The sequence below is a fragment of the Hypanus sabinus genome, chromosome 7 (genome assembly GCF_030144855.1).
Source record: "Hypanus sabinus isolate sHypSab1 chromosome 7, sHypSab1.hap1, whole genome shotgun sequence".
Lineage (NCBI taxonomy): Eukaryota > Metazoa > Chordata > Chondrichthyes > Myliobatiformes > Dasyatidae > Hypanus > Hypanus sabinus.
Genome location: NC_082712.1, coordinates 159,408,369 through 159,426,030, shown reverse-complemented (window position 1 = coordinate 159,426,030; position 17,662 = coordinate 159,408,369). Strand labels below are relative to the sequence as shown.

General features: G+C 39.4%; 1 protein-coding gene across 1 annotated transcript in view; it reads left to right on the top strand.

Annotated features, from left to right (window-relative positions):
* ano3 (anoctamin 3) overlaps positions 1–17,662 on the top strand; it is a 521,252-nt gene that overhangs the window by 354,346 nt on the left and 149,244 nt on the right. Inside the window, exons 9-10 of the mRNA XM_059976011.1 lie at positions 4,193–4,248; positions 10,084–10,205. Of these exons, the coding sequence (XP_059831994.1) occupies positions 4,193–4,248; positions 10,084–10,205 (178 nt within the window). The remainder of the gene's footprint in view (positions 1–4,192; positions 4,249–10,083; positions 10,206–17,662) is intronic.

The following is a 17,662-nucleotide window of genomic DNA, read 5'->3' as shown; positions in this document are numbered from 1 at the left end:
TCCAAAAAAAAACAATTTTGGTAATTTCATTAAGTGTGATATTGCACATACTGTATGCATTGATATTACAGACTAATATTTCAAATTTTAAAAATATGTAATGAATTTTAATTGTAGTGCCACTTTAATGTAATTGGCTTTGAACTTGTATTTTAATTTAATGCCATAGGATTATTCTTTGATTGTTCAGAGCTTATACTGGATTTAGTTTTACAGAATGAATCCAACCATGTAAAAAGCTGGCAGTTAGAGTGCATTTTTGTTTGACGGTTACAGTTTAATTAGGTTTAACAAAAGTCAGCTGAAATCAGCTACTTGCAGGTACATCAGTGTCAGCTCTCAATGGAAGGTATTCAAGCAGAAGGGGTTATTCAGGCCAAGTTTGTTCCTATTGAAAGTGAAAGGTTCATTCCCAAAAATAGACTTCTTGGATGTTGGGAAACATTTAAGATAGGATCAAAAAAATAGGAAACTTCTGAAGCTACCAGGAGTTCAGCATCACTGATATTTCAGAAGAATATAGGATGGAAAGGGTGAAATGAAAAAAAGAGAATTTCTTGGTCCAAGAGGGGACAAACTAATTGCAAGCAAAATCAATAAAAAAATATAAGGTAAATAAAAATATGATTGGAAATAGGAGAACAAAGAAAAGAGCAGTGGTTATTGAAAAACTAAAACAGTAACCTTAATATGGTGGATACACAACATGCAGGATGTGGAGTATCTCTGCCCAATTATTATCAACATATCTGCTGCAGCACCAGTGGACCCAACACACTTGACTACTGTTGTACTACAATTAGGAATGCTTACCATTCAATCCATAGAGCACCTTTTGGGAAATCTGATCATCTGGCTGCCCTCCTACCTGCATACAGACAGAGACAACTGGCTCCAGAGGTAAGGAAAAAGAGAGGTGGTCGCAGGAGACAGAGAAACTGCTGTGGAAATGCTTTGAGTTGGTGGACTGCCATGACCAAAGATTCATAAGAGGATCTGAATGAATATGCCACAGTTGACACAGACTTTATACAGACAGTCATAGATGAATATGTTCCCACAAAATCATTCAGTCTTCCCTAACCCGAAGCCCTGGGTGAAGCAAGTGATTGCAATCTTTTGAAAGCCAGATCAGTGGTGTTCAGCTCTGGCCTGGAATACAAGAGTTCCAGGTATGAACTCCAGAAAGCCATCTGATATGCAACATGTAAATTCCAGTCCGAACCTGAATCACAGGAAGATGCTCGACTGCTTTGGCAGAGCTAGAATACTATCGCCACCTCCAAAGTGAAATCAAGCAACGCATGTGACATGATTTTGCTCCCAGATGAGCTCAGTGCCTTTTATGCTTACTTTCACTAACAAAACATGAACTTCACAAACTCCTACAGTCCCTGACAATGCTGTGATTTCAGCCTCTGGGGATGACATCCTTCAGGAGGGTGAACCAACGGAAAGCATCAGGCCCCGATGGGGTACCTGGCCAAGTACAGGCAGCCTGTACTGTTCAACTGGCTAGAGCATTCACTGATATCTTTAACCTCTTGTTTCGGCAATCTGAGGTACACACCTACTTCAATTATACGGATGCCCACAAAGAATATGGTAACCTGTCTCAATGACTATCACCTAGTAGAACTTGTATCCACTGTGATGAAATGCTTTCGGAGATTAGTGTTGAAGCATATCATTTCTGGCCTGAGGAGCAACTTGGGTGTTTCAATTTGCCTACTGTAACAACAGGTCCACAACAGATGCCATTTCATTGGCTCTTCACTCAACCCTGAATATCTGGATAGTGGAAGTGCATAGGTCAGGTTGCTTGCATCGACTGCAGCTCTGCATTCAATACTATCATCTCCTCAAAACTATTCAATAACCTCCAAGAGCTAGGCCTCAATACCACCTTGTCCAATTGCAACCTCAATTTCTTCACTGTTCAGATTGGCAACAACATCTCTTCCGTAATCACAATTAGTTCAGGTGCACCACAGGGCTGTGTGCTTAGCCCCTGCTCTACTTGCTTTATACTTAAGACTGTGTAGCTCCAATATCATATTTCAGCTTGCTGATGACACCACTGCTGTGGGCCAAATCAAAGGTGCATATCAGAAGGAGATTGAAAATCTTGTTGAATGGTACAATAACCTCTCATTCAATGTCAGCAAAACCAAAGAGCTGGTTATTGACTACAGGAGTAGGAAATCAAAGGTCCATGAACCAGTCCTCATCAGGGAATCAGAGGTGGAAAGTGTCATCAGCCTTAAATTTCTCAGCATTATCATTTCTCAGGATCAGCCCTGGGTCCTGTACATAACTACTTTGAAAGTTTGCATGAATTTGGAATGTCATCTAAAGCTTTGATAAACTTCTATAAATGCGCAGTGGAAAGTATACTGACTGGTTGCATCACGGCCTGAAATGGGACCACTAATGCCTTTGAAAGGAATAACTTACAAAAAGTAGTGGATAAAGCCCTTTCCATCATACCGCCAGGTTCAAGAACAGTTATTACACCTCAACCATAAGTCTGTTGGACCAGAGGGATAACAGATTCCACAATCTATGAATTGGCTCTTAAAAGCTCGACAATTCGTGTCCTCGATATTCATTGCTTATTTGTTTACAATTATTTTTCTTTTTGTTTGTATTTGCACAATTTGTTGTCTTTTACACATTGGTTGTTTGTCTTTGTCATTGATTCTGTTGTGTTACTTTTTATCTACTGTGAATGCCTTCAAGAAAATGAATCTCAGGGTAATATATTCTGACTATAGTAGTATATATTTGTACTTTGATAATAAATTTACTTTGAACTTTGAAGATTCATATGGTTGCAACTTCATAGAAATGAATAATATAGGCATTGACATTAAGGTTAAATAATGTAAAGGAGGTAAACTGGGCAAATAAATGAATAACAATAGATTACAAGATATGTAAAGGACAAAAGGAACTTAAAAGAAAAAAAATAATAATTGTAAATAAATAAGCAATGAATATCGAGAATGTGAATTACAGAGCCCTTAAGAGTGAGTCTCTGGATTATGGAATCAGTTTAGATTTGGGGTGATCACAGTTATCATCTCTGGTTCAAGAGCCTTAAAACCTCTGAGGTATAATAGACAGTGGATCAAGCATTGATATGCAGGAAACCTGTTGATTGGCATGGACATAGCAGAAGGAAATTATTTTTTGCTGCTTCGCTCGATGCAATCCCCAATTTACTGATACAAATAGAAGAAATTGTTAAGATTCATGCAGTGGTTCTGTACTTTTAACAGCCAACATATTGAGTGCAAAAGCAAGGTTATTATACTAGAACAATGTAAAACACTAGCTGATCCACAGTTAAAGTTTGGATCACACGCTCCTAGAACGTTATGGATGTTGACAATACTGTCCAGGCTGAGAACATATATAAGTTTTTGATATTATACACTTGAGAGACTACTGTGTGTGAAATTCGCAGGAGATCAGCAGCTTCTGAGATACTCAGACCACTATGTCTGGCACCAACAATCATTTCATGGTCAAAGTCACTTAGATCACATTTCCCCATTCTGATATTTGGTCTGAACACCAACAACTGAACATCTTGACCATGCCTGCATTCTTTTATGCATTAAGTTGCTGCCACGTGATTGGATGATTAAATATTTGCATTAATAAGCAAGTGGATCTAACATTGTGGCCACTGTATTAGAAATTTAATTCTGAAGGAAATTTAGGGAAATTGTATGAGATCCAGACAGGTTGAACAGAAATAATTTATTTTCTTTGTCAGAGACATCAATAGCAAGCGAATATGGATTTACTCTAGAGCAATGCGCACATTATGCTGGAGGAGCTTTGTAGCAGTTAGCATAACACTATTATAGCGCCAGAAACCCAGGTTCAATTCCTGCCATTGTTGGTAAGGAGTTTGTATGTTCTTCTCATAACTGTGTGGGTTATCTCCAATTGCTCCGTTACCCCTCCCCCCCCACATTCCAAATACGTATGTGCTGGTGCGTTAATTGGTCATATGGGTGTTATTGGGTAGCATGGGCCAGGAGCTGCAACTCCAAATAAATTTTTTATAAAATACCACTAGCATCCATAAAGGCATTTCTAGCTGGCTGAGTACAAAAACCTGTACTGGCTAACATTTATTTTACTGTTTGACTGTTTCTCTTTCCCTCTCCCTCAGGTTTAAATAGGTTACTCAACAATGGAACATACGATGCTGCCTTCCCTCCACATGAGGTGAGAGTGTGTTAACCTTTTACTCTTGATAGAGTGAGGAACCAACCAGAGTTCAATGTAAGATAATTGATGCCTGGCTAACCTGCCTGATTTTTTATTCCAGGCTGGGACCTTGAGTCACTCTATCAAAAAAGTGCACACTTGATAAAAATAGAACTTGACTGCAGTAGCTTAAATTTCAAACAATTGCCTTTAGTTCTACATCAGCATTATTAGCTTGCTGAAGATTTAGTAACTATGGCCATGTTTTCTTGGAATATAATAGTTGGCTCTGTAATATGCTGTTTTCACTCCTCTGTCTTTTCAGCCCTGCCAAGTCTTTCCTTCGATCTGTAATGAGCTCTTTTCACATCACTGCAATTAAATTGGCCTCCACTTCCACTTTCCCAGTGTATTCCAGCCCCTAACTATTCCTACTTGCCCTCACATTGAGTTCTTCTAACTTATTTTTATGCCCTTTTGTATGTGAGCACTCTACCAATAGAAACAATTTCTCTCCATCTTTACTGTTCATCCTCATTAAATTACCTCCAATGGCCAAGGAAAACAACCCTGCTTCTCCAGTCTGTTCACAGAGCTCATTATTGGAATCATTTTGGTAAATCTCTTTTGTGTGCTTTTGAAAGATTTCACATCCTTAAGGTTCAAAGCAAATGTATTACCACACACACACACACACACACACACACACACACCCACACCATATATATACTGCATGACCATATACTACCTTGAGCTTCATTTGCTTGCTGCATTCACAGGAGAACAAAGAAATACAATAGAATCATTGAAAAATTACACACAAAGACTGACAAACAACCAATGTGCAACAGAAGACAAACTGTGCAAATACAAAAATAAATAAATAATATTCTTTCAAAAGTGGGGCATTCAAACCTGGACACAATCATCCATTTTGTGACTGAACTGGTGTATTTTTAGATTCACTATGGCTTGTACTGTTAGCCCCCGTTTATAAAGTGAGAAGCATCCCATGCACTATTTTAACCTCATTCTCAATTTACCCTGCACTTTGCAGGAACTAGAAATATGCTCTTGACTTTATTTTGCTCTGTTTAGCTCTTTTCGAGTTATCCAACATTATGTTTCATCTGCTTTCCAGACTTCCATACTATCAACCTAGTTGTCTCACTTTGAAGCTTTTTGCTGTCCTTCTCATAATTCACCATGTATCCAGGTTTTTTAATCAGCAAATATGCAAACTGCACCTTGTAATTCCAGTATAGCTGCAGCCTTTGAACAAGCCTTCCATCCAAAATCAACCTTCCACTTACACTGGCTTTTTTTCTGTCAATTTTATATTTATATGCTATAGAACTTTTATTATTCCATAATCTTTAATCTTCTTACAAGCCTAATATGTGGCTCTTTAACAAAATGGAAGTCCATATGTACCACCACAATACTTCCCTCATTTTTCCACTTTGTCCCTTCCTCAGAAATCTTTCACAAGGTAGAGGATTCAGCCCAGTCCATCATGGTAAATCCCTCCCAACCATTAAGCACATCTACATGAAACACTGTTGTAGGAAAGCAGCATTTATCATTGGACAAATCCACCATCCAAGCCAGGCTATTTTCTCACCACTACCATCAGGCAAAAGGTACAAGAGCCTCAGGACTCACTCCACCAGGTTCAGGAACAATTACTATCCCACAACCATCAGGCTTTTGAACAAAAGGGGATAACTACATTGACTTGCCTATCCATTGAGATTTTCCCACAACCAATGATCTCTCTTTAAGGACATCATCTCATTTCTTTTGTTATTAATTGTTATTTATTTATATTTGAACTTGCCCAGTTTGGCGTCTTTTGCATTCTAGTTGATCTTCCATTGGTTCTGTTATAGATAATCTGTAAGTTTGCTAACTATGCCCACAGTAAAATGAATCTCAGGGTTATATATGGTGACCTATACATACTTTGGTAATAAACTTTACTTTTGAAATTTTTGATCAAGTTAATTAAGTATGATTTGCCTTTAGCAAATATAGGTTGGCTTTTCCTAATCAGTGACATTTGTCCAAGTGACTACACATTCTGTTTCTGGTTAATATTTCTAGAATTTCCTCTCTCATTGAGTGTAATCTGACTGATCTGTTGTGCTAGTTTAGTCTTGTGACAACGCTGTTCCAAACTTCATGCATCAGTCTTGAACCAATCTATACATGGAAAAATTATGGCCTTGCTTTTGCAACTTGCTGCTGAGTTTCTTTAGTAATCTCTACTGGATCCCACCTAGACCAGCTGCTGGAGGAACTCAGCCGGTCATGCGGCATCTTTAAATGGAAGTGGATAGTCACATATCCAGCAGGAACATTTTCAATAATGTGGGATTTACCCCATTCGCAGATATCCTCCTTCTCTGAGTAAGAATTAAAGATGAAGATTGCATATTGTGGCCTATTGATCCAATTGCTCTCAGCCATCCCTTGTGCAAGACAGGGTAAACTCTGTAGGGAAATGTCTGTAGTGTGGAGTTTCAATAAGGGATTGGTGAAAGCACCACAAGGCGTGGGCTAAATGTTCCTCTGGGCAATTTATTCTTAAGAAAACTAATAGTTCTCGTTAACGTTAATTAAAATGTTCATTTCTGTATGTTTCAGGCTTAAGCTTTATACAACAGGGAGTAAATGATAAATCAGAGGATAGAGCAAATTGTAGTCTAAGTAGATTGCCAGTAGCCTTAATAGTAGACTTGTAGACTTGGGCACAACAGTAACCTAGTGGTTAGCGTGACACAATTACAGCTCACGGCGCTGATGTCCAAAGTTCAATTCTGATGCTGTCTGAAGGAAGTTTGTCAGTCCTTCCTGTGAGCATGTGAGTTTCCTTCAGGAGCTTTGGTTCCTCCCACATTCCAAAGGTGTACCAGTCAGCAGGCAAAATGGTCATTGTATATTGTCCTGTGATTAGGCCAGTGTTAATTAGCTGGGCTGCTAGGCGGGGCAGCTTGTGGACCAGGCATGCCTGTTCTGCGCCGTATCTTTAAATAAAACAGAATAATGGTTACAAAAACCTTGCCATGATCTGTTTGAGAGTTAGACTGGTATCATGATTTTAATCATTATTGTACATGTATTGATAACAATGTTTACACTAAATGTTTTAATTCAGCACTTTGCTGCACATAATTCTTTTTGTTCATTCTCATTCAGCATCCAAAACTGTAACAAGGATGGAGTTTTGTTACACAACTCCTTTACTGTTCTCATCTAAAGAATACTTGTTGTAACAAATAATTTCATTATGTATAAATGTTTCTTTTGGGGTGGGGCATTACTCTGTTGCTATTTATATACGAGCTCTGTTTCTTCACAATTGTTATATTACTCATTGAAATTCAATGTTAGTCACACTTGTTTAATTTGTAACTCATTGGGAATTCATGAAATCAATCACTCATCCACTGCTGGGTTCAGTTTCCATAAATGCTGAAAGTATTTGTTGTATTTTAAATACTTACCATGTGCATATCGTTCAATGGAAGCAATTTTTTTCCACTCATATGTCCACCTTTTTGTAAATTTGTGTTAGATTACCCCCTCCCTCTCCCCCTCTCCCCCTCCCTCTCCCCTCTCCCTCTCCCCCTCCCCCTCCCCCTCCCCTCCCCCTCTCTCCCCCCCTCTCTCCCCCTCCCCCCTCTCCTCCTCTCCCTCCCCTCCCACTCCCCCTCTCCCCCCTCCGCCTCCCCCCTAACATAAAAAAGAAAGAAAGAAAGAAAGAAAAGAAAAAAAAGAAAGAAAGTGTGCCTGGATATCGGAAGATCCCCACATGCTCCATGGAGTTCGTAATAACTTTAGTATATATATTTATTTATTTCCCCAAATAACCAATTATTTCATCTTCGGAGCATCTATATATTTAATCCTGTCTTTTGTAAATAAGGGCGCCAAATTTTCAAAAATGTTTCATATTTATTTCTTAAATTGTAAGTAATTTTTTCCAGTGGAATACAGCCATAAATTTCCTTCTTCCAACGATCTATACTTAAGTATGTATCTGATTTCCAAGTAACTGCAATAGCCTTTTTGGCTACTGTCAATGCAATTTTTATAAATTCTTTCTGATATTTATTCAATTTGGGTTTCGGTTTTATCCCTTCAATATCGCCTAGTAAAAATAATATTGGATCATGTGGAAGTTGTGTTCCAATAATTTGTTCCAATAGAACTCTTAAATTTGTCCAAAACATGTACAGTATGTTCAGTGTGATTCAGGATCTCGAGCTTCTTTGTTGTTTGGGCCAGGCTGATGTGGAGTAGAGAGTATTCTTGCATTCTCCCAAACTTGTGCCTTTCAAATGAAGTAAACGTTTTGGAGTACAGGTGTCAGAAGCTGAGTCACTCACCTCAGGAGGTTTGGATTTTATACTGCTCCTGCAGGCCCAGTACTTACCAATTCCTGTTAGTGGTAGCTCGCAGGTGGAAGGCGTGCTGATGGTAATGCAATTGAAAGTCAAGGATTGCTAGTTAAACGCTCTGTGTTGGAGATGTTGGTTGCCTGCTGTTCAGATTCCTGAATGACCTTTACCACTTGTCTGTTTTCAGTGCTAAATCCTGATCATGACCCTGTAGTAACAGGTGTACTGGCTCCACTGTTGTGATGCCACATGTGCACCATTGTACAGTTCACATCCTCACTGAATCCCACACAGCAGAACTCCAGGTGGCAATCATATTGCCTTCGCTGGTTTCAACCCCTTCCGTCATTTTAATCCCCTCTATCTCTGTGTCCTGCTCCAGCCTTACAGTCCCTTCAAGACACCAGCCTAACCCCTGCAGCATCCCCAAATGAAATTGCTTTATCACTGACACAGTAAGAGGCCCTCACACCAGCCTAACCCCTGCAGCATCCCCAAGTGAAATTGCTTTATCCCTGACGGCAGTAAGAGGCCCTCTCACCTCAACGCATTCTCTGAAGTGTTCTCCCTTGTTTCTCTTTTTAGACAAGTATTAAAATCTGTTTTTTTCCACCCAGCTTTTAGTCCTGTATGCAATTATCTACTTAGCCAGTGCAATGCTACTTTTGTTTAAATACACTCATTTTTAAACATCCTGAGTGATTTTACCAAGTTTAAACTGCTGCATGAATTATTATCAATTATTATGATAGTCTAAACTCTTCTCTCTCCAACATTCCTGTGAGACAGTTTAATTTTTCTTTGCTCTGCAAAACAGAATTGTTTCAGTTAGACTGTGGCAATTAAAGTTTAAAGCCAATATGATATGATTTGCTCTACCTCAATGAATACATTCTGCTTTTCACAATTGCTCTTCACTTTAGGCCCATTACTCATGTCCAGCTGCAGTGTTTTCAACTTCTATAGTCGAATTCATTTAAATGTGATTCTTCTTATGTTAATTTCCCTAAAAACATAAGTATTTTTTGAGATAACTCTGCAAAATGGGTTCTTTTTGAATGGTACCTGGTTTTAATGGTGAGTGTCACTGTGCTTGTACAGGATTTAAAGTTTCACAGCGCTAACATTCTTGTCTGCCTAAATTTATAAACTGCTAAGCTTTTTCCTTCTACTTCGCAATCCCATTGTTTATCACTTTAAATCACAGTTTTGAAAATGAAGTTCTACACATTTGGCATCTTTTATTTTGCATCTCTGTTCACTTCATATGTTGTCGTGTACATTATTGGGCCAGAAAGGACATCTCCTCATCTTGTGTTATAGCGTTCGAGAAGTGAGGCAGAACATATGACAACTCCATTTATAATGTTTCTAAGATTAGACATCGTGTTGCAATATAATCTGTATTTATGGGAGATCTTCACACACTCATTTATGTTTTGTACAGGGAAGCTACAAGAGCAGGCATTCCATCATAACACATGGTGCACTTAATCACAGGCATTTACTATATGAGCGCTGGGCTCGTTGGGGCATGTGGTACAAGTACCAACCATTGGACCTCATCAGGTAAAAGAGATGTCTTTATCCTGTTTATTTTAGCTATTTACAATCAATTTGTCAGTACTGCGTGGATTTCACAGTTTTTATGTGTAGTGTATCATATTAGATTTAACTTGAAACATTATGTGGAAGATAGAGGGCAAAACCTTCAGGCTTGAAATGCTATGCTGTATTGCTGAATAGCAGTATTTGTGTAATCAGACACTAGTCCATAATTTTAAGTGGAAACAATATTGTAGTTTCTAGAGCAAGACAAGTAAAAACCATAGAGCTGTGAAGTAAACATCCTTCATTGGAGGTGAACAACACCTAAATTACTGTAATAAAAAAGAAATGTACCGGAAATGATTGGCAGATCAGGGAGCATCTAGAAATCATATGTTAACATTTCTGGCCTTTGATCTTTCATCAGTATTGGCAAGCAAAACTGCAGGGAGTAGAGAAGGTGTAGTTGCAAGCCTGATGATCTTTATGATAGAGGGGAAGGCACACTTAAGGTACTTCATAGAGAAGTACAGTACAGAACCAGGCCCTTCAGCCCATCTAGTCCATGCTGAAAACATTTAAACTGCCTAATCCAATTGACCTTCATCAGGACTATAGTCCTCCATATCCCTAATATCTATGTGCCTATCCAGACTGCTCTTAAACATTGAAATCGTGCTCGCATGCACCCCTTGTGTTGGCAGCTCAGTCCATACTTGCATTAACCTCTGAGTGGTGAAGGTTCCCCTCATGTTCCCTTTAAACTTCTCACCTTTCACCCTTAACCCATGACCTCTGGTTGTGGTCCCATCCAACCTCAGTGGAAAAAGCCTGCTTGCATGAACCCTGTCTATACCCCTCATAATTTTGTACCCCTCTATCAAATCTCCTCTCAATCTTCTACATTCTAAAGAATCTACTAACCAGTTCAATCTTTCCTAAAAACTGGGGCAACATCCTTGTAATATTTTTCTGCATTCTTTCAATCTTGTTTACTGTAGGTAGGTGATCTAAACTACACACCCATTTCAAATTAGGCCTCAACAACATCGTATACAACTTAAACATAACATTCTACCTTCTGTATTCAGTGCATTGATTTATAAAGGCCAATGTGCCAAATATTCTCTTTACAACTCTATCAACCTATAACACCACTTTCAACAGATTTTGTACCTGTATTCCCGATCTCTTTGTTCTACCACATTCCACAGTATCCACTGTGTAAGCCCTACTCTGATTGAGCCAGCTGAAGTGCAAAGCCTTGCTATTTTATGCCATTTTCAGCCCATTTTTCCAGCTGATGCAGCTCCCTCTGAAAGCTATCCACTACACCCCCAACCTTGGTGTCATCCACAAATTTGCTGATCCAGTCAACCACATATTCTCAAACAACAAAGGCACACCTCTAGTTACAGGCCTCCAGTCAGAGAAGCAAACCTTTACTACCACTCACTCACAAAGCCAATATCTAATCCAATTTACAACGTCATCCTGAATGCTGAGCGACTGAACCTTTTTGACCAGCCTTCTGTGCGGGACCTTGTCAAATGCCTTACTAAAGTCCATGTAGACAATATTCATTGCCTTACCTTCATCCATTTTCCTGGTAACTTCCTTGAAAAATTCTATAGGATTGGTTAGACATGCATAAAGCCATGCCGATTCCCGTGACTCAGTCCATGTCTATCCAAATGTTTATATATCTGGCTCCTTAGAATACCTTCATAAATTTTCCACAACTGATGTCAGACTCAGCAGCCTATAATTTCCTCATTTCTGTTTAGAGCCTTTTTTAAACAGCAGAACAATAGAACAGCTTTGACTATCCTCTAATCATCTGGTACTTCTCCTTTTGCTAAAGATGTTCTAAATATCTCTGCTAGGACCCTGGCAATTTCTGCATGCCTCCTTCAGGGTCCGAGAGAACACCTTGTCAGGTTCTAGGGATTGATCCACCCTAATTTGCCTCAGAGTAACAAACACCTCCTCCTCTGTAAGATGTACATGGTCCATGAGGTTAATGCTTCTTTGCCTCACATCTATAAACTCTGTGTCTGTTTCCTGAGCAAACACGAATGCAAAGAATGCATTTAAGAACTTCCCCCATCTGTTTCGGCTTCACACATGGATTATTATTCATGTCTTCCAGAGAGCCAATTTTGTTCCATACTATCCTTTTGCTCTGAACATATCAGTAGAATCTCTTAGGATTCTCCTTTGCCTTGTCTGCTGGAGCAACTTTGTGCCTTCTTTTAGTCTTCCTGATTTATTTCTTAAGTGATCTCTTGCATTTCTTATACTCCATAAGTACCTCATTCATTCCTACCTGCTTATACCTGCTATGTGCTTCCATTTTTTTTGTCTTATCCTATGCCTCAATATCTCTTGAAAACCAAGGTTCCCTACACTTGTTACATTTACCTTTTATTCTTTATTTTTGAAGGCCTCCCACTTTGCAAGTACACCTTTGCTGGAAAGCAGCCTGTCCCAATCCGCACTGCCAGATCATTGTTGATGCATCTTCTGTCAGTGGGACTTCCAAATACTGATAAAGGAAATACATTTGACAAACTCTGTCCCACCTAGTCCTTTTACAGTATGGGATTCCTAGTCAATATGTGGAAAGCTAAATGTCCTACTATACCAACCTTGCTTCTTGCAGTGGACTTTTGGCAATTAGAACTCAGCAGTGAAGCACAGGAACAAGCCTTCAAATACAATGGTGTGCCAAACTAAATAAATCAGTAACCAAGTACCCAACAAAACCTATCAGTCTACCTACATATTGTCAATATCCTTCCATCTCTGTACATTCATGCGCCTGTCTAAAAGCCTCTTGAAATTGTCTATCATCTTTGCTCCCAGAACCTTCCCAGGCAGTGCATTAGACCACCCACCAGTTTTCTGTGTAATAATAAATCAGCTTGCCTGCTCATCTTTTTGATCTTACCCCTCTCAACTTAAATACATGCTCTCTGGTCTTAGACATTTTTACATTGGGAAAAAAATACTGGCTTTTTATTCCGGTGGTTTCTTCCTTCTTTTCCAGTCCTGAAAAAGGGTCTTTGCCCAAAATGTCGACTCTTTATACATTTCCAAAGATGCTGCCTGACCTGCTGAGTTCCTCCAGCAGTTTGTGTGTGTCGAAAAAGATGCCAGCTGTCTGCGATATCTGTGCTTCTCATAATCTTATATACATAACAGTTCTCCCCTCACCTTCTGCCATTACAGAAAAACAACACAAGTTTGCTCAACCTAAATTATAGCACATGCCCTCTAGTCCAGGCAACATCCTAATAAATCTCCTCTGCACCTTCTCCAAAGCCTCAACATCTTTCCTGTAATGGGGTGACCAGAGCTGTGTGCAATCTCCAGATGCAGACTAACTAGAGTTCTATAAAGCTGCAACATAACTTCCAGATTTCTGAACTCAGTGCCTTGACTAATAAAGGCAAGCATGCCATATGCCTTCTTAACAACCCTATCAACCTATGTAGCCACTTTCAGGCAGCTGTGAACTTGTACCCCAAGATCTCTCTAGGCATCAACGCCTTTAAAGGTCTTTCCATTAATAGTATACTGTTTCTATCTATTTGACCTCCTAAAGTGCAACACTTCACTTTTGGTGGGCTAAACTTCATTTGCCGTTTCTCTGCCCATCTCTGCAATTGATCTATATCTGCTATATTCTTTGCCAGTGGTCTACACTAAATACAACACCACCAAACTTCATATTGGTTGTGAACGCACTACCCACCCATCAAAGTTTTCATATTGGTCATTTACATAAAGTATAACACAAACAACAGAGGTCCCAATACAGATACCTGTAGAACATCACTAGTCACAAATCTCCAGATGGAGTAAGTCCCATCAACCACTACCTTGTGGCATCTGTGGGCAAACCAATTCTGATTACAATTAGCAAATTCATCGTGGATCCCATGCATCTTAATATTATAGATGAGCCTCCAATAAGGGACATTGTGAAATGCCTTACTAAAATCCATGTAGACAACATTCTCTGTTCTACCTTATTATTAACCTTCATCACCTTCTTGAAAAACCAAATCCAATTCATAGGACATGACTTGGCCCATACAAAGCCAATCAAAAAAGAAGCTGCTGCTCTTCTGTTCTTCATAGTTTGGCTGTTACCCTCTATGCTCACTGTGTGAACAAGGATGAAATTGCCTTCGTCCTCATTTCTCTCCAGCTTCTGCAGCCTCCACCTTCACAACCAGACCATCATTGTCTTCCTTCCCTTTTCAGCATTCCAAAGGAGCCATTCCCTATGGCGTGCTCTTCACTTTCTGCCAACCAGTCTTCTTCTCATGGCATTTTAATAGCTCCCAAAGAAGGTGCAACACCCTATGCTCATGTCCCATCTTGGGACTCAAAGTGTCCTCTTAGATGAAATAGCAATGAACTTCTTCCAGTTTTGGGTCTTGCATTCAGTACTTATGATCTGGTGATAAATAGCTTGAAAAAAAATCAGTTGAGGATTTGTGGAACACTCCATGAGCTTCCAGTTGTCTTCCAGCTTCAATTCTCCATCCTACTCCCAATTGACTTTTCTCTCTTCATTTCCCTAGTCTTACTGGCATTGAGTGCTAGGCTGTTAGCGTGAACTAAATATTATAGTGATCTTCAAAATTTACAAATGCTGCTATTTCTTGCAAGAGTTTAAACCTCCCCAAATAAGATGAATATTATTTTGCCTGTATTGTGAGGCTATGGTGTGGTTGAGTGATTTATGTGTTGACGTGTGCTCTGTCTACTTTTGCCATTGTTTTTTCCACCTGCATTGCAATGGCTGAGGTTGCAAAGTAATATACATCTCTGATGTTATTTTATAAATAGAGCTGATTTGAAATAGTTTTATAGAGCAATAAAGTTCTGACCATTTGGACATGATGAAGACATAGAATTGTTTGTGAGTTATTTTGCATCTTCTGAACACTGTGAGGGCTCGCTCTGATCTTGATTAGCTCTGCAGCAATTATGTTCATACATACACCCCTGAGAAGTCATCAATAATGCATTGCTTGTGATCCTTAACATGCTCATTGTATAAAGCCTCAGGGCCAGCACAATGACATATGTTTATCCTCCCACAGTTTTATTCAAGGTTATTCCACCAGTTGTCGCATTTATTGAGCTGAGGATGAATTAGCTTTGCTTTCACTTTCATTCTTATAGAGGTTAGTGTGATGTAACATATTCGCTTTGAGATCTTTCCTTGTTGATGGAAAGTGACTATTATTTTACGAGCTTGGAAGAGATGAGAGGAAGGTGAAAACTCTTGCTGCAATTATCCTCTCTCAATCTACAGTCATGGAGACCCTCAACACAGAAATTGTCCCTTCAGCCATTGAATGTATACCAACCAACTAGCACCCATTTGCAGTTAATGCATGTTAATCCCAATTTATTCTCCCCACATTTTTACAACTCCTGCCCCTCTCCATGATTTTTCCACTTACCTGCAAACTAGGGACATATCACAGCAGTCCCAAACTGTTACAATTCCCTGCAGTTAACCTGTCAAGATGTACTTCTTTCTGATTATCTATAGGACTAAGAAATAGCAGTTCGACACATCTAGATTGGCTGAAAGGCCTATTTCTCTGCTGTAGTGCTCTACGGCCTTGTGAAAGATGGGGGTTTCATAGCATCATGAATGGGCACAGAACAGGGCTCTAGTGATTACAGTTCAGCACAGACCAGATGGGCTGAAGGGCCTACTTCTATGCTGTAGACTGAATGAAACCCAGATTTTACCACTTACCTACAAATCAGGGGTAACTTACAGAACTGTTATAATTTCTAACAACTAACCTATTAACCTGCATGCCATTCTGATGTGGGCTGAAACCTGGAGGAAAGCCATGTAGTCACTGGAAGAACGCACAAAGCGGATGCTGAGAGACAGCCGTGCAGCTACTGTACCACAGTGTGTGAAGCTGTCTGACTAATTAGAGCAGCAAAATCAGGTGGTGTCGAGCAGAGGAGTGGATGTCTGACTGACAGTTGTACGTTTAGACTTAATGTCTTCTCAGTGGCTGAAGGAAAAACTCCCCATGGAATCTGGCAGAACTTAGACTGTAGATGAATTGGCTTGTGAGAAAAATGGAATTAAGTCCAGCAATCAGACCAATATTTTGTTGAATGGACAAACACAAATAAAGCGCCTCCCCACTATTGAGAGCATCTATGTGAAACATAGCAGGAAAGCAGCGTCTATCATCAGGGACCACCACCACCCAAAAGATGCTCTTTTCTCCCAGCTGCCATCACATCTGGAAGAAAGTACAGGAGCCTCAGGATTCACACCACCAGGTCCAGGAACAGTCATTAGCCCTCAACCATCAGGTTCTTGAACCAAAGGGGATAACCTCTCTCAGCTTCACTTGCCCCATCACTGAACTGTTCCCACAACCTGTGGACTCACTTTCAAGGACCCTTAATCTCATGTTTTCTATTTATTGCTTATTTATTTGCTATTATAGTTTCTTGCCTTTTGGTATTCGCACAGTATTTTTTGTCTTTTGCACACTGGTTGAACATCCAAGTTTATGTGGTCTTTCATTGATTTGATTATGATTAATATTCTATTACAGATTTATTGAGTATGCCTGCAAGAAAATGAATCTCAAGGTTTTATGTGGTGACATATATATATATACTGATAATAAATTTACTTTGAACTTTGAAAGGGGATTTAAGGGTATACCTGACTGTTTTCTACTCGTAATATTTAGACTCTATTTTTAAATGCTCAGGCATTCTCTTTGCAATCAGAGGCACAGATATTTTACACAGTTACACTGACTTTTTAAAAGGCATCATGCTAAATTCATGGATCATGGATGATAGAAAAGTGGAGGACTTTGTAGGAGGGTTGGGTTTGATTGATCTTAGAGTAGGTTAAAATGTCAGAACGACATTGTGGGCTGTTACGTTTTATGTTCTAAATTAAGGTTCATAATGAAGTAAAGATCTTAAGAAAATAAATTCTTCTTACTGTTGTAAATCTTGAAGAGTAGCTAAGCACTGAGACACTTGGCAATGTAGATCACTAGAAGGACGCTCATTTTTCCTGTCTCGGAATTGTCACAGGGTGATCCTGAAAAATGGTTGGATTTCAGCTGGACTCTGCAGTATAAAAGCAGAGTCACTGTGCACAGAATTTGTAACTGCCTGTCTAAAAATAATGGTCTAATAATTCCACAAGATTACAGTGGTGCAGTCTGTGCAATTCTCTTGCATCACAGTGGTGCAGCAGTTAGCACTGCTCCTTTACACCCTCACAGACTCAGGTTCATGCCAGTCCTTGGATATTCATTGCATGGGATTTGCATGTTCTCCCTGAGACTGCATGGATTTCAACTGATAATGATAGTTTTCTCACATCCCAAAGACACATTGGTAGCTTAACTGGCCACTGTAATTTATATCGGTGTGTGGCAATC